At 43.8% G+C, this 27,308-nt stretch overlaps 1 protein-coding gene across 1 annotated transcript in view; it reads right to left on the bottom strand.

Moving 5' to 3' along the window:
- Nucleotides 1–27,308, bottom strand: part of MED12L (mediator complex subunit 12L) — a 521,479-nt gene that overhangs the window by 448,361 nt on the left and 45,810 nt on the right. The window contains exons 3-5 of the mRNA XM_039912671.1: nt 25,960–26,151; nt 19,759–19,918; nt 50–219 (exon numbers count right to left, since the gene is read on the bottom strand). Coding sequence (XP_039768605.1) covers nt 50–219; nt 19,759–19,918; nt 25,960–26,151 — 522 coding nt within the window. The remainder of the gene's footprint in view (nt 1–49; nt 220–19,758; nt 19,919–25,959; nt 26,152–27,308) is intronic.

Here is a 27,308-nt window from a genome sequence, read left to right as displayed (position 1 = left end):
GGAGATCATTACAGAGGGAAAAAAAGCATGTATTTCTTGGTAAGGCTACCTGGAACATGTAAAATGCCAACTTTTCATTGTATTCCCACTGCTTCATGGCTTGTTCCACATCTTGGGGGACAGCTGCTGAGTCGTGGCCAGGGTTCGAGGTCATATGGTAAAATTCGGCAATCTTCGCCAGCTGTTCTCGAAGGTAGCGGGTAGAGATCTGGGTCCATTCTGCAAAACATGGATCAGACCTACCTGATTTTCATAGGCATGGTGATCAGCGAGTACTTTTACTTTAAAAGCAAGACTTTTTTTATTAACTATAGAGACATTTGCAAAACACTAAGTAGCAGCTGTGAAACAGCATCTATTATGTGTTAATGGGTTTTGAGCGTGTATCTTCTATGCACTGTTCTGAAAAGCGTACCCACGGTGAAGTGCCTAACTAGCTAGCATATCCTAGTCTAATGAATGCCTGCACCTGCAGCTTAAGAGCAGAAATACGGGCCAGGCCTCTGGGGATCATGGTTCCATCCCAACAGGGTTCAATCCCTTGAACCTAGAAGCGAGGATAAACGCCCTCCAATTAGCCCGTTCCATCTGGCCAAGATCCTAAATATCAGGTATCTCAATGCAAGATCATGGGGATTTTAATGGCCTATATAAGGAGAAAGGAAACAAAAAAATTACCGAGTGCTTCAGATCTAACCCAAATGGCTTCCAATCTGCTCAAAATAAAGCACTCTTAAGAAAGGGCTAAATAAAGGTTATTGTGAAAGGTGTCAACTGGGCTATTTGAACCATGCTCTTGTGCAACTTGAAAGAGGATTTTCAGGAAAGATGGACAGTCATCATGACCCTCAATCAGATCTCACCTTTCACATATATACACACACCCAACCACAAACACCTGCCCCGACACACACACCCAAACACGAACATCCACATGACACGCTCTATCTCTTTTTCAGGCAGGATTCTGGGCTGTTCCCATAGGAGCCTCTCCAGCTGAGGTTTTTACATTATCTAAAGGTCTCCGGGGTCACCTAGAAACAAAGTCACAAGAGGAGGGGGCAGACAAAATTAGTATATTAAATGAAATTGAAGGGCTCCAATGGAGTAGGCATATTGCCTTTGACATTTTGGGAAACTGTACCACCAACACAGATCTTCCTGTGGGTAGAAAGGGAATATCCTTGTGTTGACGGCTATAATTTAATAATTATGGTATTTGTTAGGTGTCAGGCACTGTTCCTGTGATTTCCACAAGTAATGGTGAAACAATAGCCCAGAAACCCTTCCCACTGAAACTCTATCACCCTATCGAGTGCTTCTATCCCATTTTTCCTTGGGGACATGGCGTGAGCCCCAAAGTGGAGTTTTTAGGAACTCCCATTAATTGGCCATACTTCATACCCAAAGGACTCTACATAGAATGATGACTTGCAAAAAAACCAAACAAAAGCATATTATCTGTGTAAGTGAACCCAAAGGTTATCAAATGATAGCTGGATGATAAATTTGCTCTTAGACCATCTTGAAAATTACCCACATGCTTCTATATACACAACTGCCAAACAAATTAACAGGGGGTCTAATTGTGATGGCCAACTAACCAGTTAGGAGCCAAAAGAGAATTTAAAGGCAGCCAACAACTAATCACTTTTGAGATGATAATGATAATAACAACAAGAATAATAGTGAAGTGATTTGCCCAAGATCACACGACAGGCAAGTGGTGGAGCCGGGACTACAACTCATGACCTTCTGCCAATTAGAGAGATGCAGAAGAGAGTGGGAGAAGAGAAAATGAGAGCTTAGTCGGGGAAGGCCTCTTGGAAGGGATGTACCTTCAGTAAGGCTTTGAATGTGGGGTCAGTGATCATCTGCTGAATATGAAGAAGGAAGGTGTTCCAGGCCAGAGGCAGGAGGTGGGCGAGTAGTCAGTGGCAAGATAGAGGAGAGTACACAGAGTAGGTTGGCATTAGGGGAGCAAAGTGCGCAGGCTGGGTTGTAGTAGAAAAGCAGTGAGGTAAGGTTTGAGGGAGCAAGATGATTGAGTGTTTTGAAACTGATGGTAAGGTGTTCGGTTTGATGCAGAGGTGGAGGGGCAACCACTGGAGGTTCTTGAGGAGTGGGGAAATGTGCACTGAACATTTTTGTGGAAAAATGATCTGGGCAGCAGAGTGAAGTAAGAACTGGACTAGGGAAGAGACAAGACGCAGGGAGGTCAACAGTCAGGCTGATACGGTATTCAAGGCAGGATAAACTCTTTGGATTAATGTGCTAGCTGTTTGGATGGAGAGAAAAGTGTGGATTTTAGTGCTTTATGAAGGTAGAAACACCAGGATTTAGTGACAGATTGAATATGTGGGTTGAATGAGCGAAATGAGTCAAAAATAACACCAAGTTTACTGGCTTGTGAGACAGGAAGGGTGGCGGTGAATTCCTTCCCAAGCCCTACAACTGGAAAAGAAATGACTCCCTTCTGTATTAGGTGGATAGCCTGTTCTCTAAAATACATATCTTCTATGTGGGGTGAAAGGTTCGCTCTTCAAAAACCACAGGTCGGGCATTAAGAAGAGCGGGAATTTCCAAACTGCCTTTAGTCAGCCGAGAAATAAAAGCGTCAATAAATACTTGACACGGAACACTTTCTAAAAATGATTCAGAAGTCCCTCTTTACTCCTCTTTCTCTGTCATATTCCTGTAAAAGGACTATTGTCAAGAGGCAACTTATGACCAATATTTCTGTGCCTCTGCATTCACAACCCAAGGGAATGAATCATTGTCACCACTCCAGGCATAGATCTGAAAGGGTTCAAGGATTGGCCACAATTATAGTCAGAAATAAAAAATGACTCCCTGAAAGCTCCAAAATAATCTCACTCTATCCGGGAAACTCCCACCATCTTTTCCACTTGGGTCGGAAATTCAAAACAAAATCTGGGTGTTGGCGCATGATTCTAGATAGGAAAATGCTAAAAAAGGGCATCATAGGGCGAGAGCAATAGAGTAAGGCGGAGGTAAGTGGACTGGCAGTTGGCACGATGCTGTGATTAATTTTAACTCCTCCACGGATGTTCTCGGAGCAGTAAATTGCTGCCTGGCCCCTCAAGCTCTCTCGTTCAGAGGGGTCAAAGGGGATTTTAATGCCAGAGAAAGCTTTTAAGACAGAGTGAGAGGCTCAAATTAAATTGTTTATGAAAGCAATGAGCCATGGACCATATTTTGCAAGCTGCTAGATTTTTCAAGTCATCCTCCAACAGAGCTCCCTCTCACAGGTTTTCAGACCTGACTCCATATTACTTGCTTGCTCCCACAGAAGGCTGGGACTATAACGAGTCTAAAAATTTGACCCATTCTTTTGACTTTCACTTATTCAAGAGCTTCAAGGAATGACATTTGCTGAGAGGCCCCCGTTTCATAAGCACATACTGCAGCAATGTCCTTTATCAGATATCAACATGCCAAATTTAGGGTGGAACAGAACCTCAAATGTCAAAACTAGGTAATACTTTCTACCCTACTACCCTACAGTGGTCGGTGCTTGGCTCAGTGGAAAGAGCATGGGCTTGGGAGTCAGAGGTCATGGGTTCAAATCCCAGCTCTGCCACTTAGCTGTGTGACTGTGGGCAAGTCACTTCTCTGTGCCTCAGTTACCTCATCTGTAAAATGGGGATGAAGAATCTGAGCCTCACAAGGGACAACCTGATGACCCTGTATCTCCCCCAGCGCTTAGAACAGTGCTCTGCACATAGTAAGCGCTTAAATACCAACATTATTATTATTATTATAATTATTATTATTAACCTCACCACTTTCCTTTTTCCTTTCCCCTTCCCTCCCGGATTTGTTTGGTCATTTGGGGCAGGAACACTTTTCCCGGGCAGTCAGTATTCCCACTAGGCAAGGTTCTTTTCCAACCCAAACACCGTTTGTCTCATCTTGACTCTGTAAGTCCTGCAGAAATGTGTCTGCTGTGTGACCTAGGACAAGCCAGCTTCTTTGCACCTCAGTTACCTCATCTGTAAAATGGGGATTAAGACCGTGAGCCTCGTATGGGACAAGGACTTTGTCCAATCTTATTAGCATCTACCTACTCCAGCACTTAGTTCAGTGCCTGGCACACAATCTCTTAATACCATAAAAAATAAATAAAAAAAGAAAGTGTCTGGAGAGAACAGAAGAGGCTCAGAAGCAGCAGGGGAGAAAGAGAAGAATAGAAACGCAATGGAGCGAGGACAAGACAACAGTATACAGCCAGAAGGTCAAGCAACAAGAAAATCAACCCTGGGGGTTGTTAACCCACCACAAAGGCTCTCCTCACCCAGAAAAATCAGCCCCAGCTACCAGAAAGAGGGGAAGCTAAGGCAGTCTTTGTTGTCCTTGGGTCCAATTTCACAAAGACAACAAACATAAAGGAAATTTGAGCTGTCCCTGTGACTGATGAAATGTCATCCTATTTCTATGTGCTTCCCAAGTGAACTCCATGCCCTGGATCTCTTTCATAGGGAACACTGGTTTTGGGAGCTCAGTGGCCATGATGACAATAGCTCTGACACCACAAGTCTACTGAACATCTACCCCTAAGCAAGGCCAGTCCAATGCAATGGAGAAAGAAGAGGCCCCACAAAACGCATCAACAGCTCTCGAGATGGAACACCAGAAATTCAGGAAGTAAACTCCACTGTCCTCTCCTAAAAGATATACCTGACTAGAAGGGTGTCATTGTGGGGGTATCAACATGCCACCGAGAAAGTTGAGAAGTCTTCCTAATGAAAACTTTCCTTTCCCTTCATTTTATGCCACCCCACACTCAGTCTGTAAGAAAGTTGAATCTGAGAGTTTCCTTTCTCTCCCAATACATAGTCTATTCTCAATTTGATACTCTCCTCTCCGATTAAACGCTATTTCCCGGTGTTTTTCTTCTTGTCCATTCTACTACTGAGCCACCATTCGGTCCCTTGATTAGGAATTATTCATTCCCCCATCAATCATGCCACCATTTCCCTTCCCACATTGCCACTGGCTTTTTATTGCTCTGGGAGTTTGCCTCCTAATCGTAGGCAAGATACAGTTCCCACATCATGATCAATGACATTACCTAGTCATAAGTCATCCAACCCTCTGAAATTAAAGTTCCTGGGCTTGTCAGGTGAGCTGTTCTAAAAATTTGGAAGATTACTAGGTAAAGGAGAAAGTCAAAATACTGTAGCAGAAGGATCAGCCCAAATACTATCCTGACCTTATCATTCTGAGCCAGGAAAAATGGCCCAGAGTGTCAATCCTAAAATGCTGCTCCTGGCACTTCCCTTAGCCCAGCTAGCCAAGGGCAATGACGGTGTCCACATTTAACCATTCTAGGAAGCAGCATGGCCTGGTGAGAAGCAGCATGGTCAAGTGGATAGAGCATGGCCCTGTGAGTCAGAAGGACTTTGGTTCTAATCCTGACTCTGCCACTCATGCTCTGTGTGACTCTGGTCAAGTCACTTAACTTCTCTGTGCCTCAGTTACCTCACCTGTAAAATGGGGATTGAGACTGTGAGCCCCATGTGGGACAGGGACTGTGTCCAACCTGATTAGCTAGTATCTACCCCAGAACTTAGTACAGTGCTTGGCACATAGTAAGCACATAAGAAGCGCCATAATTATTACTATTATCCTTCATATCCCAGTTGTCCCTGATGCTTTGGGTCACTTGGAACCTCTGCTGTACCTCTCTCTGGCTCATCCACATGTCTCTCTCACCCTGTCACCCGTCCTTCTATTCTAAATCTATTTCTAATAAATTTGTGTTTGGGTCTGCAAAAGCAAAAGTCACACACGTCTCCCTGATCCTGTCACCCGTACCTCTATTCTAAATCCATTTCTGAAAATTTGCTCTTGTGTTGGCAACACGGTGGACCTGGCTGACGCAACATCTTTTGACAATCTAGTCCCCCCTCACAGAGATGTCCAGCGACTCCCATGCCCCAGCGATGACCACAGAGCCAGAGAGCTGATGCAGCGGGGCATCAGCACTGCAGAGGCCTGCTAGGTGGTGGTGGCGGAGGAGGTGAATGTCAGAGGAGATCTGAGATTCTTCCATGCCTCCTCTACAACCTGCTCTCCCCTCATCCCAGTTTGGTTCAGCCTCAGTCTCCACCCCCGGCTTTGTGGCCACAGGGAATAATAATGATAATAACAAATGTGGTATTTGTTAAGCCCTTACTGTGTGCCAGGTACTGTATTAAGCACTGGTGTGGGTACAGGCCAGTCAGGTTGTACACAGTCCCCATCCCACATGGGGCTCACAGTCTCAATCCCCATTTTACAGATGAGGTAACTGACGCACAGAGAAGTGAAGTACATGGCCTAACGTCACACAACAGACAAGTGGCAGAGTCAGCATCAGTACCCATGACCTTCTGACTCCCAGGCCCGGGTTCTGTCCACTACATCATGCTGCGGGGAGTTAGGGCTTGGAGTGGGTTGGCTTTATATTGGGGTCAGCTAACCTGTGGCCACCAACTATCTAATTATTCTCTACATATTTCTTGCTACACACAAATGTGATGGCTAGACGTCTGGATCTATACTGGGGGTCCAGTTTCAGCTGGGGTGTCCCCTGACCAGACCAACTGGGAGCCTGACTCTTGTTTTAAGCACTGAGCCTCTATTTACTGTGGCTCCTGCTGATGAACCCCCTGGCTCTGACAAAGAACTGTAATGACCCTGGAGCAAGTATGTGTTTGGAGGTGAGTCAGGCTTTCCCCTCAAAGAAACACTCCAGGTTTGGTCAAACACTGTGGCCTAGTGGTAAGAGCATGAGTCAGGGACTCAGAGGACTTGGGTTCTAATCACACCTCCATCCTTGCCAGCTGAATGACCTTGGGAAAGTCACAACTTCTCTGTGCCTCAGTTTCCATATCCTTAAAATGGTATTGTTGCTGAACTATACTTTCCATGTGCTTAGTACAGTAAGTGCTCAATAAGTGTGCCTGAATGAATGAATGATTCATTCCAATGCCTGATTTCCATCCTACTTAGACTGTGAGTTCCTATGTGGGACAGGGACTGTGTCTAACCTGATTAACTTGTATCTACCCCAGTGTGTAGAACAGTGTTGAACACATAGGAAGCATTTAAATACAATCAAAAAAAATTTAATGGCACCTCCGAAGTCATGTTATGCTGTGTGCCCAGCCTAACACCTATGACATCAAGTGCACCTCCTTCTCCTGAATTCAGGAGGTCAGTCAGTGATCACGCTATGTTCAGATCAGCCCCATTGAGTGGTTGAAAAATCATAAAGGGGTTAGAAAGTTGTGTTTTATGACTCTACTTTATTATCTGGCATATTATTATTACCACCATCTATTTCCCATCACGCGTGCCAGTAATTACAGGCTTTAATATGGGTTTCCTTTTTAGGAGGATGTGGCTTGTGGATCTTCATTCTGGTCTACACAGGGACCCCAGGGCTGAGCTGGGCGGAGCTCTTGGTCTCAGTTATAGACAATAAGGTCTCAACATTGACCACAAGGAAAGCCCCCAAAGTGCACCGGTTCAGAAAATGCAAGCCCTCAACAACAGGTCTCATTTGGAGTTGCCAAGAGGTCCCACATTTCCAAAACAGATTTCGTCAATAAATGAGAACTCTGTGCAGTGAAAAGAGAAAGTGTGATGATTTTATCTTACAGCATATGAAATTTTGGTGCTTGTGGGGGAAAAACAAGCATTCCTTCAAATCTCCTTATAAAATATAATTGTTCTGCAAGATACTTTCCAGGGAAGGGAGAAAACCACATCTCTGCTACCCTTTATTGTTTCTTCATTCTATCCTGAATTCCTTCCTCCTCCGATATCAAATCTGGATTGTCTCTTGAAAATACTGGTTATTAAATTATCTCAACAGTTTAGAAGAGAAAGATCAGCTACATCACTCCACAAAGATCCCCTCCCCATAACAAGAATATTCTAAGCCACTGAGGAGAATCACTGACTATGACTAGGTTTAGCCTAGCAAAGCTAAAACTTTGAAAACAAGTCGGCTCTTCCACCTCTGGAGAGGGAACATTTTACAATGGAGGATTAAATTTCCCTATTTAGTCAAATGGGGGGGGTTGGAAATATTTGCCCAATTATTTTTGAATTTTTAATAGTCTTATGACCTCTCAGCAGAGGGATGTCAGTCCCCTCAAACTTGATTCCCAACCAATAAGGCAGATGTCAAACTGAGGCCCTACTGGTGACCCCATATTTCCTGACTTCACTCTGTACAGCACACAGGCCTATCACCCACCTTTCCAGAAGAAGAATTTATCCAGAAATGTGTGGAAGAAGTTGGAAAACTTTGTCACTATCCACAATGCACCAGCCGAAATGGGTGGCCAGGCATGCCATGACTGCCAAAGGATAGGCATAGGCCCTGCTCTCAGTGTAGTCAATGGCTACTTTTTTTAAAAGAATGGTAACAGTGCTTACTATGTGTCAAGCACTGTTAATAATAACCATTATTATTATTATAATGGTACTTCTTAAGTAATAATAATAATGGTACTTGTTAATTACTTACTAAGTACTGTTCTAAGCACTGAAGAGATAAAAGTTAATCAGGCTGATAATAGTTTCTGTCCCATATGGGGTTCACAGTCTAAGTAGGAGGGGGAACAGGTACTGAATCTCCATTTTGCAACTGAGGAAAGTGAAGCCCAGAGATGTTAAGTGACTTGCCCAAGGTCACACAGCAGGCAAGTGACAGAGCCGGGATAAGAACCCAGATCCTCTGACTCCCAGCCCCGTACTCTATCCACTAGACCACGCTGCTTCCCTTGGAGTTTAGAGATGTGTGCTTCAGAAAAGTAAAAGGGCTATGCAAATTCAAGATGGTAAAAACAGTATACACCCCAGGCATTTTAAGAAGCCCAAAGCCCCATTGTGACCAAATGGAAAGAGCATGAGCCTGGGTGTCAGGAGACCTGGTTCTACTCACAGTTCTGCAATTTGCCTGCTGTGTGACCTTGGGCAAATCCTTAACTTCACTGTGCCTCAGTTTCTAAATCTGTAAAATGGGAATTAAATACCTGTCCATCCTCCCTCCCTCTTACACTGGGAGTGTCATCACTGTCTCGGATGGGGTTTCTTGTATCTGCTCCAGGTTTGTCTTGTCTTATGCCGTTGTTTCGACCCATAGCTACACCACTGTCACATCTCTCCCAGAACGCCCCGCTCTCCATCTGCAATCGTTCTGGCAGTGGATCCATAGAGTTTTCTTGGTAAAAATACAGAAGTGGTTTACCACTGCCGCCTTCCACAGAGTTGACTCCAGTGTGCACTCTCGACTCTCTCCCACAATGCTGCTGCCCAGCATTTGACTTGAAGTTTGACTTGTAGCAGATTGCCTTCCACTCGTAGCTAAGAATGGAATGGGTAGGCTTCTGCTTGACTCTCCCTCCCGTAGCTGGGACTGGTAGAGGACTGGAAATTCTCCAGGTACGACCCTGAGATGGGCCTGCTCCAGTACTTAGCACTTAATACTTGGCTCATAGTAAGTGCTTAACTACACTCGATACAAGATACAAGGCAACAAGATACGAGACAATCAGGTAAGACACAGGTTCAGTTCTTCATGGGGCTCAATCAAAGGGGAAGGTAGAAGAGATATTGAATCCCCATTTTACAGTTGAGGAAATAGGGGCACTGAGAAGCCAAATAACTTGCCCAAGGTCACATAATATCCAAGTGACAGATCAGAATTAGAATCCAGGTCCCTGGGGCCAAAGCCCATGCTCTTTCCACCAGGCCACGCGGCTTCTTGGGGGGAGTGTCAGTGACCTATGATCTTTTTAGCCACAGCCACTTACAAGCATAAGCTCTCATCATCTGTGGCCATATCTTCAATCTTTAGGAACAGTTCTTTAAAACTCTATCAATTATTTATGAGTTTCTGTCATTCATGCTTTTCAGAGTCTTTTAGGGATTTGCCTCTGTCCTGTGTTTTGGGTTTACTTACATGTTTGTGAATTTGTGTTTCTATAATCTCCTCCTGGAGGGCAGGATTCTGAGAGGTGAGGAGATGGGAGAATAATTATATTTTAGGAAGATGATCCAGGTTGAAGAACATAGAGCAGACCCGTGTGCAGACTGATAAAGTATTGCAATTGAGAGATGATGAATGCTTAAACCAGCGTGGTGACCGTTTTCAGGAAAAGGAAGGAGAAGATCCAAAAAACAGTACGGAGAAACAAGTGGTAGGATTTTGCAACGGACTGAAAGTGAATATTAAAAGACAGTGAGGAGTCAGAGGCGACCCCAAGGTTGCAGGACTTCTGGGACACAGAAGACTGCGGTGCTGCTGACAGAAATGGGGAAGCAAGAAGAGCTGGTTTAGGAGGGAGAGTGAGCTCATAATAATCTTTCCTGCTGCCACAGTGTTTTCCAAATCAAGCAGAAACTTCATTTTCTTCCCTGAAATTTCTCCTGAAAGCACACTTATGCAAGCCCACGTTCTCTGCAGGGGCCTGAATTACCATCACCTTAATACAGCAGACATGGGCTCTGAGAGTGAAGCCTTTCAGGACAGAAACCCACATTCTCGGTTTAAGTGCTGGGCAGATCTACTGAAACACACACAACGATAGGGGAGGTTTGGGTGAGCCGGCCTTCTTGCCGCATTTCTTTCAGTGAGATTCCACTGACTAAACTAATCGACTTAAAAAAAATCCCATTAAAATCAAATAGCGGTACTTTATAGTCCTATTCCAAATCCAAATGTGGTTTCCTAATAACAGAGCATATGTTCCCATGATGAAGAAATAAAGTCACCTTATAAGCTCATCTAAGCAAACACAGCCACAAAACCACAACCAAATAAGTGTGGCCCAGGATATTCAATCTCCTCCCAAGGTTGGAGACAGGTTGCCACCAGAGCATGATGTAGTTGAAAGAACACAGGCCTGGGAGCAAGAGGACCTGGGTTCTAATCCTGCCTCCGCCACTTATGTGCTGTGTGATTTTGGCAGGTTAACTTCTTTGGGCCTCAAGTTACCTGATCTGTATAATGGGGAATAAGGCTGTGAGACTCACGTAGGACAACGACTGTGTCCAACCTGATGAGCTTGAATCTACCTCACCATTTAGTACAGTGCTTGGCACATAATAAGCACCTAGCAAATACCATGAAAACTAATAAAATAATGAGAACTCAACTGGAACCCATTTTTAAATGTCTCTGCCACTGAATTCTGACAGCCAAGGATACACTGGGCCTCACTGAAAGTGAGATCAATAGGACAAACCTATTTATTGAGCACTTACTGTTTGCAGACCACTGTACTAAACGCTTGGGAGATAACAACAGTTGGTAGACATGGTCCCTGCCCACAGTGAACTTACAGTCTATACAAGTAGCAGCAGCATGGCTTAGTGGATAGAGCACAGGCCTGGGAGTCAGAAGGACCCAGGTTCTAATCCCAACTCTGCTACATGTCTGCTGTGTGACCCTTGGTAAGTCACTTAGCTTTTCTGGGCCTCAGTTACCTTATCTGTAAAATGGGGATTAAGAGTGTGAGCCCCACCTGGGAAAGGACTGTGCCCAACCTATTTAACACATATCTATCCCGTGGTTAGAACAGTGCTGGGCACATAGTAAACACTTGAGTACAATTATTATCATTACTATTGTTGTGAAACTGTCATCTCTCTATTCTCTGAGCTGAACCTCCCCTTTTGTGGTTACAGCACAGGATTAGGCTTCAAAGAACTAAAAAAGTCAAAAGTTATCTTCCCTTCCCTCAGGGAACTTGCATTACAATGGGAAAGGCAAAGACATACCCTGATGGATAGATGCTCACTAAAAGTATGAGAAAAGATACAAAAAAATACCCAATTGAATGTATAACTGCCAAATAACGAAACTGAAAAATGCATCAGTGGTAAAGGTGACTGAGGCGATGACATTTCTGTGGAGGTGGGGGGAATTCATCCTTGAGGTGATGGCTTTTTAGGAGACTTTGAAAGAGGTGATCAGAGATGGCAACTGAGGCAAGGGGAGAGTAAAGAGTGAACAGTCGGAGGCAGAAGAGCAAAGAGCGGCAGGTGGTTAGAAAGTTATACAGGACCGAAGCACTCAAGTTAAGGTGTAGGCAGAAGAGAGCAGAGAGGTGGGGTGATTCCACAGTGATTTTTCTAGACCTGATGAAATGTTTCAGCCTTTTGAAAGGCTTATAATTTAGAAGTAATATGATTTAGATTAAGAAGTAAAACCTTAACCTTGAAAGCATTTGGAACTTGGGTCTTTTGGACCTCTAAAGCTTCCCTTTGTTCTCTGGAGGGGAGAGAGAGAGAGAAGGACAAGCACCCTCCTGACAACAGGGAGAAAAGCTGTCTCCTGCAGATAGGCTTAGCCAGGCCAGGATTGCCTGCACTCCAGGGAAAGAGCAACACAGCAGTGTATGTGACAGCTAATGACCGGCACCGACTACCACCAGCTACTTTGAGGGGCCACGGCCTTCCAAGGCTAGAGTTGTGGGTATTCCAGCTCCGTAACAGGGAAAAGAGAGTCTTCCCTGCAGGAGGGCTGGCAAGAGAGGAGAAGAGAATGTCAATCTATTTTTCTACTTCCCTAACTTGATGTCCAGGGAAAGTGATTATGATTTTCTATTCCTCAGCATCGGTTCTTTATCTCACTTCAACCGTTCGTATTTATTTAGCACTTAATGTGTGCAGAGTATTGTACTAAGCACCTGGGAGAGAACTAATAGAATTGGTAGACATGATTCCTGCCCATATCGACCTTGGTCTAGAGGGGAGACAGACGTTGATATAAATGAAAATGAATTACAGGTGTGTACATGAGTGCATGCTGTGGGATGAGGAAAGAGGACAAATTCAAGTGAAAGAGTAACGCAGAAGGGAGGAGGGCTTAGTTGGGGAAGGCCTCTGGACTAGAAGGAAAGGCTTAAAAGGACATTGTAAAAAGGCTGAAGAAGTGCTGACTGAGAAAAAGTAGCATCCCCCATCTGGGCCCCTCAGAGGAAGCTCCTTGCCTTAATGAACTGGATGATTCCACTGGGGATGCTCATCTTTCTGAGCTTTCGAAGGTATTCGGTGATGTCGCTCATCTGAAAGCCGACGCTGACGGCAGTATACAGGGATTAGGCCATCAGTTTGTAATAATGATAGTGGTATTTGTTAAGCGCTTACTATGTGCAAAGCACTGTTTTAAGTGCTGGGGGATACCAGGTGATCAGGTTGTTCCACGTGGGGCTCACAGTTTTAATCCCCATTTTAATATAATAATAATGTTGGTATTTGTTAAGCGCTTACTATGTGCAGAGCACTGTTCTAAGCATTGGGGTAGATACAGGGTCATCAGGTTGTCCCACGTGAGGCTCATAGTTAATCCCCATTTTACAGATGAGGTAACTGAGGCACAGAGAAGTGAAGTGACTTGCCCAAAGTCACACAGCTGACAAGTGGCAGAGCCGGAATTCGAACCCAAGACCTCGGACTCCCAAGCCCTGGCTCTTTCCACTGAGCCATGCTGCTTCTCTTTGTACTCGTGCACATACCCATTTCTCCACAGGTTTCAATTTCCTGGGAAGTAGGGCTGCTCTTCCCAGAGGAAGAAAAATTGTGGATTCTCTAAGATCTTAAAAAGTGGGACTATCCACCTACTGGGGAGGGTTCTGAGCAGAGAAGGAAAGACCAGGTGATCTCAAAGGATCATAAACGAGCCCTAGAATGAGAAACAGCATGGCTTAGCATGGGCCCGGTATTCAGAAAGATCTGGATTCTAATCGTTGCTCCACCACTTGTTGGTCGTGTGACCTTGGGCAGATCATGTAATGTCTCTGTTCTTCAGTTACCTCACTGTGAAATGGAGATTAAGACTGTGTGTCCCATGTGGGAAGTGAACTGCATCTAACCTGATTAACTTGAATTTACTTAGTACAGGGCTTGGCACATAGTAAGTGCTTAACAAATACCATTTTAAAAAAGTACCAGAAACATGAGACAGTAATTATTTGCTTGAAATATCCCTCAATGGCTTTCTCTCCCACCCCAGAGGCAGGGAAAAATTATAATCACCCCCTCAACATTCATACCCAAAAAGGGGTTTAAATTACACTTTTCTAATCTGAACAATTTTCTTTTTGGTTCAAGTTGAAAAGATACTTCCTCTTTCCCTAAAAGTACCCACTCTCAAGGTCCCAGTCCACATAACTTCTCCTAATGAGTTTTAGAGCTTCATGATTGGTTTTCAGAGGTACCAAAAAATACTTCACTCATTCGTTGACAAGTATTTACTATTGCTTGCAGATAATTAGACCGGCCTCTTGGGAGAGTCCAAGAAAGGTAAGAAAGGCAGCCTCTGCCCTCAAGTAATTTGCAACTTAATAGGTGAGAAAGGCAGACAAATTTTGAAACCATTGGTAACAAGAGAAAGGAAAAATGAATAAATAGATTATGGGAACTGATATATTCAAGCCACTATCTCACCTGGCTACCCTCCTACTCTGCCCCAGTCCATACATTTTGCTCCTCTAAAGCCAACCTATTTCCTATACCTCAATCTCATCTATCTCACCACCAACACCCTGCCTTTCATCCGGAACATCCTCCCTCTTTATATCCAATAGACAGTTACCTTCAAAATGATCCAGGCAGCAGAGTTAAGTACGCACTGAAGAGGAGGGAGGAAGAAGGAAGGCAGGTTGATGGAGTAGTAGAGGAAGGATATGACAAGTGCATGGACCAACATGATGGCAACTTGGATGGAGAGGAAGGAGTAGACTCTAGAGATGTGAAGGAAAAATTGCTTCTATTTGGTGACAGACTGAATATTTAGGTTGATGATGATATTATTTATTAAGTGCTATGAGCCAAGCACTGTTCTAAGAGCTGGGGTAGATACAAGATGATCAAGTTGGATACAGTCCCTGACCCACACAGGGCTCACAGTATTAATCATTCATTCAATAGTATTTATTGAGTGCTTACTATGTGCACAGCACTGTACTAAGCGCTTGGAATGTACAATTTGGCAAGAGATAGAGACAATCCCTGCCTAATGATGGGCTCACAGTCTAATCAATAATGTTGGTATTTGTTAAAGCGCTTACTATGTCCAGAGCACTGTTCTAAGCACTGGGGTATATACAGGGTAATCAGGTTGTCCCACATGAGGCTCACAGTCTTAATCCCCATTTTACGGATGAGGGAACTGAGACACAGAGAAGTTAAGTGACTTGCCTACAGTCACACCGTTGACAAGTGGCAGAGCTGGGATTCAAACCCATGACCTCTGATTCCCAAGCCCAGGCTCTTTCCACTGAGCCACGCTGCTTCTCACAATCCCATATTACAGACGAGGGAACTGAGGCACAGAGAAGGGACTTGCCCATGGTCACATAGCAGCCAAATGGTGGAGCCGGGATTAAAACCCATGACCTTCTGCCTCCCAGGCCCATGCTCTATCCACTAGGCATGGGTTCATTCTTTCAGTCAAATTTACTGAGTGCTTACTGGGTGCAGAGCACTGTACTAAGTGCTTGGAAAGTACAATTCAGCAATAAAGAGAGACAATCCCTGCCTACATGGGGTTTAATAAGAGAGAGTGTCTAGGATACTGCCAAGGCTATGGGCTTATGAGACAGGGAGGATGGTGGTGTTGTCTGGTGATGGGAAAGTCAGGGGAGAAGTGGGTTTGGGTGGGACGATAAGGAGTTCAGTTTTGAACATGTTAAGATTGAAATGTCGGCAGGGCAACCAAGGACAGATGTTCTGAAGCAGAGGGAAATGCATGTGCAGAGAAGGAGAAAGTTCAAGGCTGGAAAGGTACATCTGGGAATCATCCACGTAGAGATAGTAGTTGAAGTCATGAAGTGAATGACTTCTGCAAGGGAGTGGGTGTAGATAGAGAATAGAAAGGGATCCAGAACTGACTCCCATAGTTAGGGGGTGGGAGGCTGAGGAGCTTACAAGAAGAGATGGAGTAGTAATGGCACAGAGACAGGAGAACCAGCAGAGGACAGTGCCAGTGAAGCCGAGGTTGGATAATATGTCCAGGAGAAGGGGGTGGTCCAGTGTCAAAGGCAGCTGAGAGATCGAGGAGGATTAAGATGTAGGAGAGTAATTTGGACTTGATAAGAAGGAAGTCATTGGCAACCTGGGAGAAGACAGTTTCCACAAAATAGAGGGACAGGAAAGCCAGACTGCAGGGACTCAGAGACAGAATTGATAGAGAGGAAGTGGGAGCAGGAGGTGTAATCAACTCATTCAAGGAGTGTGAAAAGGGGTGGTAGGAGGGGGATGGGGTGATATTTGGAGGCAGCAGCTGATTGAAGACAGTGGCTGGTAAAGAGCCTTGAAGCCAACGGCATAGAGCTTTTGCATGCTGCCTAACAGGATTAACTTTCTGAGTTGGAGGAGCACAGTGCTGTGTTCAAAATAGCATTTGAGCAAGATGATCCAGGCAGAAGAGCGTAGTCCAGACTATATCTAATTTCCAACTGTGCATTTTTTCCCAGAACTTAGTACAGTGCTCTGCACATAGTAAGTGCTTAATACTATTACTACTAGACTTAAAAAGGGAGAGGCTGGAATTAGGGCTGGGGAAGAGAATGATGCAGTAGCCTAGTTAGATGATGAGAGCTTGAATCAAAATGAGGACCTTAAAAGTAAAAAGGAAAGGGTGATAGAACTGGGCAATAATGTGTTGGACAAACCAGCATATTTAACAGATTGAATATGAAAGAAAAAGGATAGAGGACTCAAACACAATGCTAAACTTCAAAACTTCTGACATGGGGAGGATGAAGATGTTGCGATGGGCAAACGACAGGGTGCGTAACCATCTAAACAACGTCTGGATTACTGCCATTACTAGTGCCCCTATCTGATTTACTATCACTCTATTGAAGGGGTGGTTAATTTATGATAAGGCTAATTTATGGTAGGTTAATAAACGTTGTTTCTCATTGGTCACCCCCGACATGAGCTTCATTCTTTAACTGGTCCTTGCCAACATGATCTGAAACTTTATTAAAGCTTAGAGATGGAGCTAAAGTTAAAAGTGAATTTAGTAGGGAAGATGAGAAATTCCACTGAAGCCTCACTGAGCTTAAGGAGGGAGGTGCTTACCACCTTCTGTTCTCCCTCCAGTTTAGATTGGGAGCCCCATGTAGGACAGGGATGGTGCCCAAACTGATTAACTTGTCTCTACCCCACCGGCGCACACAGTAAGGACTTCCAAAATACAATAATTATTCATCATTATCCATGTGGAGAGATGCCCTGGAGCAGCATGGAGCAGTGAGTAAAGCACAGGCCTGGGAGTCAGAAGGTCACAGGTTCTAATCCCAGCTCCGTCATTCATCTGTGTGACCTTAGGCAAGTCACTTCACTTCTCAGCTTCAGTACCTCATCTGTTAAATGGGGACTGAGTCTGTGAGCTCCAAATGGGGCAACGAATGTGTCCAACTCGATTTGCTTGTATCCACCTCAGTGCTGAGGCAGCGTCTAGCACACAGTTAGTGCTTAACAAATGTCATCAATATTATATGTGGCTGTAAAACAGATGAGAAATGGTGGTTAGTGGGGTGGACCTAGGGGTCATCTGCAAAGAAGTGGCAGCTGAAACTATGTGAGGAGATATGCATTTCCAAAAGAGTGAGAGAAGAATGAAAAAAGTAGGGAACCTAAAACAGAACCTTGCAGGACACACAGGTAGAGCATGAGAGGTGAAAGAAGCGCCAATTAAGGGGACTGAACCATCAGAAACATTAAGGTAAATCACATAAGTACTACTACAGCCCGGGCCTGAAAGTCAGAAGGTCACGGGTTCTAATCCCAGCTCTGCCACTTGGCTGGGTGGCCTTAGGCGAGTCACTTCACTTCTCTGTGCCTCAGTGATCTCATCTGTAAAATGGGGATGAAGACTGTGAGCCCCATGTGGGCCAGGAACTGTGTCCAACCCGATTTGCTTTTGTTCATTCAATCGTATTTATTGAGTACTTACTATGTGCAGAGCACTGTACTAAGTACTTGGAGTGTACAATTCGGCAACAGATAGAGACAATCCCTGCCCAACAATGGGCTCACTGTCTTAAAGGGGTGCTTGTACCCACCCAGCTCTTAGTACAGTGCCTGGCACATAGTAAGCACTTAAGTACCACAATTATCCCTCTAGATTATAAACCAGTCGTGAGCAGAGATTGTCTCTCTTTACTGCTTAATTGTACCTTCCAAGCACTTAATAAAGTGTTCTGCACACAGTAGGCACTCAATGAATATGTGAATGTCAGCAAAGGCAAGGATGGATAGCATTTTTAGGAAAAGGGAGTGGTGACTGATGGCTCAAGGTGGAATAGTAGTAGAGACCACCAAACTTGATTAGGGGTAGGTTAATGGAGTTGTTCATTAAAAGGTGACTAGGTCAGGGTGAAAGCCAGATTGCGGGGATCTAGTAGAGTTCATGGAGAGGAAAAGGTGGTGGCAGATGGGAGCAAGAAGTTGGGGCAATATTTGGAGTAAACTGAGGGATCCAGTGAAGGCACAGGAAAGAATTGAGCATATTTTAATGCAGATGAGCCAGTGGAGATGGCAAGTGCAATGGGTGGGAATCAAGTATTTTCAATAGAGAGAAAGGATGAGATAAATAACAGGTAGAGGAGCTAGATTTTAAAACATTTGCAAACTTCTTAAGAGAATTCAAAGGAGGAAAGAGTTGAGAAAGTAATGGTAGCTCGGGGAAATTCTCGTCAGATATTCCCATTTGCCAAGGAAATGAAGAAACCAATTGGACATTACAGGGGAAGTCTGGGTGGAATGGAAGCTTCCGGGAGGAGTTAAAGAGCTCAAATAACTAGCTGATGGGGGTACAAAATAGGGATAAATGCCTCAAAGGAGGTTGAGTGATATTGTTGGGCAGAAGAAAGAGCAGAGTTCAGCAGGTTAGAGCAAATTTAAAAGGGTAACAGTCTAATGTCTGGATGGCTACCAAAAAATGCTTAGCTGCCCAAGTGCAAGAAAAAGAAAACTGTTACAGTGAGGGTTTCAGAGGGACAGAATAATAAAATAATAATCGTGGCATTTTTAAGCCCTTATGTGCCAAGCACTGTACTATGCACTGAGGTAGGTACAAGATAATCAGGCCAGACACAGACTCTGTCCAACAAGGGGATCACGGCAGAGAGAACAGGTACTGATGTTCCACAGTACAGCTGAGGAAGCTGAGGCACAGAGGAGTTAAGTGGTTTGCCCTAGGTCACAGAGCAGGCAAGTGGCAAAGCTGGAATTAGAACACAGATCCTATGACTCTGCTCATGAAAAATGTCCTGATAATTTGAGGGAATCACATTCTTATAGTGTCTGTACACAAACACAGACACACACACACATAGAAATGTTACTACTGCCAAACCATTTCCTAAAATTCTGTCTGAGGCAACAGTACCACCACAAAGAGAAGCACAACTGTAGATAGGAAGTGCGTGTTGCTATCTACCTCCTTGGTAAGGGTCAGGCTTTTCACAGCCTATGATCCCGGATATGTCACCTATGGGTAGAACATTGTGCTTAGCACTTGTGAGAGTAAAATACAACAGAGTTGGCACATATGTTCTCTGCCCTCAAGGAGCTTACACAGAGAAGTGCAGACTAGATCACATTTGGATGAAGCAAAAACAGATCAATCAATCCCACCCAAGCAGTGACTTGACTGCATCTCCCAATACATTACCCACTGATAAACAGAGTGCCAACAACCACCTCAGCACTTACCCACATTTGGGTCGGAAGTCTGACGTTTCTTGATTTTAGCCTCAGAAATGGCAGAGTAATAGGCACAGGTCATCTTGATGAGCCATGCTGCCCGAAGCAGCGGCACCGAATACTTAGCTAAATAAGCAAAAACATCCTCTTTTTTACTGAGGATTGGGACCTGGAAAGGAACAAAAGGGGAAATGTTTAAAACAAATCCCAAGCCTCACCCCTCCAGAGAAGCTCGGGGTAGGAAAAGGAGAAAGGAAGTGGCGAGTCTCTAAAGAACCCATTCTAAAAAATAATAATAATGTTGGTATTTGTTAAGCGCTTACTATGTGCAGAGCACTGTTCTAAGCCCTGGAGTAGATACAGGGTAATCAGGTTGTCCCACGTGAGGCTCACAGTCTTAATCCCCATTTTACAGATGAGGTAACTGAGGCACAGAGAAGTTAAGTGACTTGCCCACAGTCACACAGCTAAGTGGCAGAGCCGGATTCCAAACCCATGACCTCTGACTCCCAAGCCTGTGCTCTTTCCACTGAGCCACGCTGCTTCTAACCTCCTCAATCAGTGCTCCCATCCTACTTAACCTCCTTCCTCTCCCACTACAACCCAGCCTGCATCCCTGGCTGCTCACTGTGCCTCAGTCTCATCTCTCTCACCTGAGACACTTTGCCCATGTCTTCTCTCAGGTCTGGAATTCCCTCACTCTTCACATCCAAAAAACCACTCTCCTTGCCTTCAAAACCCTACTAAAATCACATCTCTTCCAAGTAGCCTTCCCCGACTAACATCTCACCTCCCTTATTCTCCCTCCCTTCTGCATCATCTAAGCACTGGGGTCTGTACCCTATTAGCACCCTGATGTCTCAACCCACCCCCGTAACACTTATGTCTGTATCCTTATACTCTGCCACTTCCCCTATCTTTAATTTTATTTGAAAGTCTGTCTCCCCCTTTAGACTGCAAGCTCCTTGAGGTCAGGGATCTTGCCTACCAACTCCAATGAGTTGTACTCTCCCAAGCACTGGGAAACAGTGTGGTGTAGTGGATAGAGCACCAGCCTGGAAGTCAGAAGGTCATGGGTTCTAATCCTAGCTCAGTCACTTGTCTGTGTGACCTTCAGCAAGTCACTTAATTTCTCTGTGCCTCAGCTACCTCATCTGGAAAATGGGGATTGAGACTGTGAGCCCCGCTTGGGCAGGAAGTGTGTCCAACCTGATTTGCTTGTATCCACCCCAGCGCTTAACAGAGTACCTGGCACATAGTAAGCACTTAAATACAATTATTATTATTATTATTATCATGCTCTGAACACAGTCAGGGCTCAATAAGTATCACTGATTGATTGACTGACTCAGAAGAAACGCCAAGGAGCCTGAAAGGGTCAAAGAGCTAGGCAGGAATCCAGGTTCCTGCTCTGCTGGGGAAAATGTCTGGGGTCAATGCCTGTAACAATGAGAAAACAAATTAAACCACTTCCCATCATAAAATTGGCAGGAGACTTAAGCCAGGTGAACAGATTTGAAGGCTGCATGCTGGCTTTGTCAGTGACAACAGGTTCTGTCAAGGGCCCTGCATAGTTTGCTCCAGTGTTTGAAAGTTCTCAAAATTCTAACAGATGCTGAAACCAATTAAGTCTTATCACCAAGAGTTGGGAGAAAGACTTCAAGAAAAGATGGTTTCTTAGCCATGAGATTGAAAGGAATAAACCAGCTGCCAGATTGCCCCACAAAATACATTAAAAACAGAGTGTTTGTGGCCGAAGACTGTAATGCTTGCCATACTTTTCATTCAAGAAGCTGTAAATGTACTTCAGCCTCATTGATGAAATGGACATTAAAGGAGCAGGTGGAAGAGTTTTAACAAATAAACCTACACATGAGGAAACCAATCCAGGGTATTGTAACACTTCCAGCCCCCAAAATACCACTTAGCAAACCAGTGTTCCATAGTACTTTGTGACATCTAATAGTCCAGGAGTAACTTTCTAACCTTTAGCATCTGGCCTTCTTAAAGGGATTAGAGGGACTTAGAGGCTTTAAATGCTTGGACTATTGAAATCCCTTTCCAATAAATTTTTACCAGCTGCATCTCATGTCATTCAAGCAAAGTAAACTACTCCACACCACACTTTGGACTGACTGACCACTATATCTTTCAGGACAGTTACATGAAAAGTGCAGACAATATTCATCTCAAGGACAGCATTACTGTTCAATCCAACAAGCAGTAGAGATTGCAAGGGGTAAAACAGGTATATGACGGTCAAAGCTGCTTTTCATTCAAACACTAAACAGACCATATAAGTAGAAGATCTGAAGAGAGATTGGCAAACAAAAGAAATGAAACAAGCTTGGCCCCTGGAAGAATTATTACCGATAGCATCTTCCCTGGGTGGCTCAGTGATTTCTTTTGAACAGTAACTGACAGGAGGATTTAAATGGCAATGAAAAAATATTTGATGTAATGTATGAAATATTCAGAGGAGATATTGAAGCTTAGCTACTGAACATATGCTCATATCTGTAAGCAAACCTTTATCATTCCTATGGCAAGTATATGAAATAGCTGATATCAGATGCCAAAAATTCAGAAATCTATGTAAAGGAAGTACTATAATTAAGGATGAGGATAAATATCGACAACCTCATGGAAATTGACTTCAGTTAACTCTGGACCAAACCACTGGGGATGTCTGAACAAATGAAAATATTTGTTCTGAGAGAAACAGTCTGGCTACAAGGTCACGCCGAATTTCTGCCCTAATTCAATTCCATCAGTCGCTTGATGTCTCCATCCACCTTAAGTAAGCTCGGTGCTTCAAGGAAGCCGTGCTATATATCTGCAGACCAGTATGGATCTGTCTGATGCTGCTGATGGTGATATTTATTGTATTCTTTGGAGTGTGGTTGAGCGAAAAATCTCCTTGCATACTGTTAAAATGTTCAAGAAATTACCAACTGGGTGAGGAATCCTCTGAGCGAAAGGCAGCTAACACTCTTTAGAACTCCTTTCCACCAAATACCAGGTTTCTAGCTGAACAACCTCATCCCCGTCTAACTATAGTTTCGGTGGCTACAAGGATCACTGCCATCTGTAGCTGAAGAGATTTTGTCCCGTAGAGATTATCTGAAGCCTGTAAAAGCTTTAGAAGCAAGACAGCCCTTTCTCAGGGAATTTCAGAATTCTCCTTGTCCATATCCAGTAATTACCTTGGCAAATAAACGGCCCCAGGAACCCTAGATGATTTTTAAGCTAAACCCTAAGAACTCCAGTGAAACAGAAGCAGGACAGAAGATTGAAACTTACCCCTCACCCCACACTACTTAGGCTGCCTGCTTGGATGTCGATCATCTCTCTGATCTTACCAAGAAAGACAGGGATTTCTACTTTTAACTGTCTCAGAGAGGAATACTAAAAAACTTGAAAGAAGCAAAAGTTTCTCATTTACTTTAAATAACCAAAGGACAGATTTCCTCCCCAATAGGACAAGAGATTCTGAAAACCCAAGTAAATGATGGTGCTCAGACCGCAGAATTGGTTCATGGTATAGTGGATAAAGCACAGGCCTGGGAGTAGGAAGGCTGTGGGTTCTAATCCTGGCTCTGCCACTTAACTGCTGAGTGACCTTGGGCAAGCCATTTTACTAGGTCTTAACTCCCTCATCTGTAAAATGGGGATTGAGCCTGTGAGCCCCACATGGGACAGGGACTGTGTCCAAGCCCATTTGCTTGTATCCATCCTAGTGCTTAGGACAGTATCTGGCACTTTGTAAGCACTTAACAAATACCACAATTATTATTATTATATCCTGCCTGCTGTGTGTGATCTTGGGCCAGTCACTTAACTTCTCTATGCCTCAGTTTCCTCATCTGTGAAATGGGGATTCAATACCTGATCTCCCTCCTACTTAGGCTGTGCCCCATGTGGGCCTGTGTATTTGATTATCTTGTACATACCCCACTTTTTAGGTCAGTGCCGGGCACATAGTAAGTGCTTAAAAATACCACCCTCATCATTATTAATATATTATGCCATCAATCTAACAGAAAAATATCAATAAACCTAAAGAGAGCACATGCTATGACTTACTTCAAGGAGCTTGAAATCCTGCTTCTCTAAGCACCAGCACCCTACTGATTTTTGTTTTTATTTGGAGTATTCTCATTGCTCTTTCTCTAACTTTCACCAGTCCTATCTCAAAACTTACATTCTTACACTGTGTGATCCTTGAGGGTCAGGGACCATATCTAATTCCCATCTCTAAATACTTTCCTAGTCCTCAGTAGAGTCGTCTGCACCCAATAAGTGCTTTCACTTACCACTACCTGACTGGTTCTTCATCTGGCCAGAAAAGGCAATTCCAAATAAGAAGACAAAACCTGATACACTCATGCATGATTTTTCTTCATTTTTTTCTTTCATGCTAAACGATGAGTGATCAACAAGCTCCTGTTGAAAAATATGTCATCCCCCTTTAGTACATACCCTACAGAGAACTGATGGGCAGGGAATGCGTCTACCAAACTCATTAAAATGTACTCTCCCAAGATCGTAGAACAGTGCTCTGCACAGAGTAAATGCTCAATAAATACCTTTTTTAAATGGTATTTGTTAAGCACTTACTGTGTGTCAAACACTGTTCCAAGCGCTGGGGTAGATACAAGTGAGCTAGGTTGGACACCGTCCCTGTCCATGGGGCTCAGAGTCTAAATAGGAGGCAGAACAGAACTGAGGCACAGAGGAGTTAAGTGATTTGCCCTAGGTCACATAGCAAGCATTTGGCAGAGCCCGGATTAGAACTCAGGTCCTCTGACTCCCAGGGCTGTGTTCTTTCTACTAGGTCATGCTGCTTCTTGACTGAGAGGAAAGAGTGTTAAAAATATTTTCCATACAGAAAAGACTGAAAAAGAAGAGGTCAGACTGGAGACGGTGAAGCTCATTCATGTGGGACAAAGGGCTGTGTCCAATCTGATTTTGTACCCTAGCACTTAGCGTAGAGTAAACACTTAAAACCTTTTTATTATTTGGTGGCCCTGATGCTACCTAGCCTGGATGGACCAGTGGTCTGAAATAAAATTGGCACTGCTCAAATTACATTATTTACCATCCTAATGCAAGGCATCAAGTGTGACGCTTGACAATTTGATTTACAACTCTAGCAACTACAGAACACAGTGGGAACCTATATTTCCCCTGAAAGACATACTAAAGCAGTCAGTGGGAAGACAATGGCATTTCCCAAATGATGAGAAATGATGCATTTTCAAAAACTGTTTTAGACACTTGAGACTTTCCACTGGTAATGTCAAACTCTGACTCTTACCAGGCCCAAAAGAAGCAACAAATTTTTTTGAGGCTGTTCCCACCTTTGACCCTAGGATACTCCAATCTACTTTATCAAGAGTGGAAGTTAGGAGTAGCAAAAACAAAAAAATTTGGGGGAAGGAGGGAGTGGGCAATGAGGATTTAAGTGGCAATGAGGATTAAGAAAGTTGGCAGGTGGTCAAGAGTGGGGAAAAAAAATAATTCCTAAAAGTAAAACATCAGAAAAATGAAAGGGTTTCCATTATCTTTCAGCACCTCCAGACAATCTTGCACTGCCCAAGTGCTGATCCTGATTACCAAGTAAAGCCGGGAGCAATCAGCATAATAATAATAATAATTAATAATAATCATTATGGTACTTGTTAAGCACTTACTATGTGCCAAGCACTGTTCTAAGTGCTGGGGTAGATAGAAGGTAATCAGGTCGTCCCATGTGGGGCTCACACTCTTAGCCCCATTTTACAGATGAGGAAACTGAGGCACAGAGAAGTGAAGTGACATCCTAGTTAACCATTCTGCTACCTTTTTAACTTGGTCAAACTTAAAACACAAACTACCACATTTTTATCCAAAAACTTTGGAATCATTTAAAGAGGAAACGATGCCCTAAGCAAGGATATTTTATCATCTCTTTTTCTTGCAGAACTGCCGAAGGTCCATGAGGGAAAGGTGACGGACTACTCTAATTTTACGCTATAAAAAATCCATCTCTCCCAAAATTCCTATCTCCCTTCCATATAGAGTTTTTAGGAGGCTTTTCAAAGAAGCTCTATAGTCCTGACAACTAAAGCAATAATGAGGGCCAGAGTAACTCTTCTACTTCATTACGGGAAAATGTCTGCATTTCTAGAACCCCGAGAGTACAACAACATGAAAAATGTTTGATACCTTTTTTGCTAAATTAGTCAGAGGTTTGTTTCCTGCCAAATCTGAGAACCAATTGTGAATTGCACTCTGAGAGCGAGCCGTAACCAGCCAATAATTATCTTTAGCATTAACTTGCGGCTTCTTCTTTCCTGTGTCTTGGAACGTATTGAGCTTTAATTTCTCCGCTAATATGCTGCTAAAATATGCACCAATCTGTTAAAGCAAAAAAAAAGACAAGAGAAAACACTAGTGAATGTAAGGCAATAAGCAAGCATTTTACTGGACTGGCAATGCAAGATTGCCATTTGAATCCCAAATCGTCACATAATAAGATTACAGTTTAATCCCCGAAAGGGCAAGAGTTTGGGATTTCCTGATGCTAAATGGCAATGCAAAATTACCATGTCATCCCTGTGCTATGGAGGCCACAGCCATTATGACCAAGTTGTTAGTGGGAGAAAAGGAGTCTTTGTAACGAGCGAGAAATTATAAATGAGGACCCAGGCACGCTTAATCTAGGAGGTTGCTTTCTGATCCTTTTACTCCATCTTCCTATTCATTCCCTCAATCGCATTTATTGAGCGCGTACCATGTGCACACTACTGTACTAATCGCTTGGGAGAGTACAATGCAATGAAAAACAGATTCCCTGACCGCAACGAGCTTACAGTCTAGAGGATGAGCTAGATGACTTAAGTACGCCCACATTATATACACACCTATTAGGTCCATAAACGCTAATCCTCTCCAGAAGAATGTGCTCAATGATGAGAATCTCGTATTAACTGAAATCTCAATTACAGTGGGCCTAATTTTGCCAGTGCTTAGGTTTGCTCTCAAGTAGTACATTAAGTAGCTTGGCAGGAGCATTTGACTCTTTCGAACACTAGGGGGCCTGTTGTGTGCATTGCTTGTATTACACAGGTAATTAATAATAATAATAATAATAATAATGATGTTGCTATTTGTTAAGCGCTTACTATGTGCCCAGCACTGTTCTAAGCGCTGGGGTAGACACAAGGTAATCAGGTTGTCCCATGTAGGGCTCACAGTCTTCATCCCCATTTTCCAGATGAGGGAACTGAGGCACGGATAAGTTAAGTGACCTGCCGAAGGTCACACAGCTGACAAGCGGCAGAGGCAGGATTAGAACCCATGACCTCTGATTCCCAAGCCCGGGCTCTTTCCACTGAGCCACGCTGGTAGCAAAGCACTAGCAGTCCCTAAGGTTTGGGGTAATGCTCCCCCGAAAGTGTCTAGCTTCCTTCCTGGAAATCACTTCAGAGAATCAGACAGAGAGTACTCCAGAAGCAGCAAAGTCACATGAAATGAGCACAGAACAGGGAAAGAGCGGATCTGGATTCTAATCC

The sequence above is a fragment of the Ornithorhynchus anatinus genome, chromosome 1 (assembly GCF_004115215.2).
Source record: "Ornithorhynchus anatinus isolate Pmale09 chromosome 1, mOrnAna1.pri.v4, whole genome shotgun sequence".
NCBI classification, from domain to species: domain Eukaryota; kingdom Metazoa; phylum Chordata; class Mammalia; order Monotremata; family Ornithorhynchidae; genus Ornithorhynchus; species Ornithorhynchus anatinus.
This window is presented reverse-complemented; position numbering and strand designations above follow the sequence as displayed.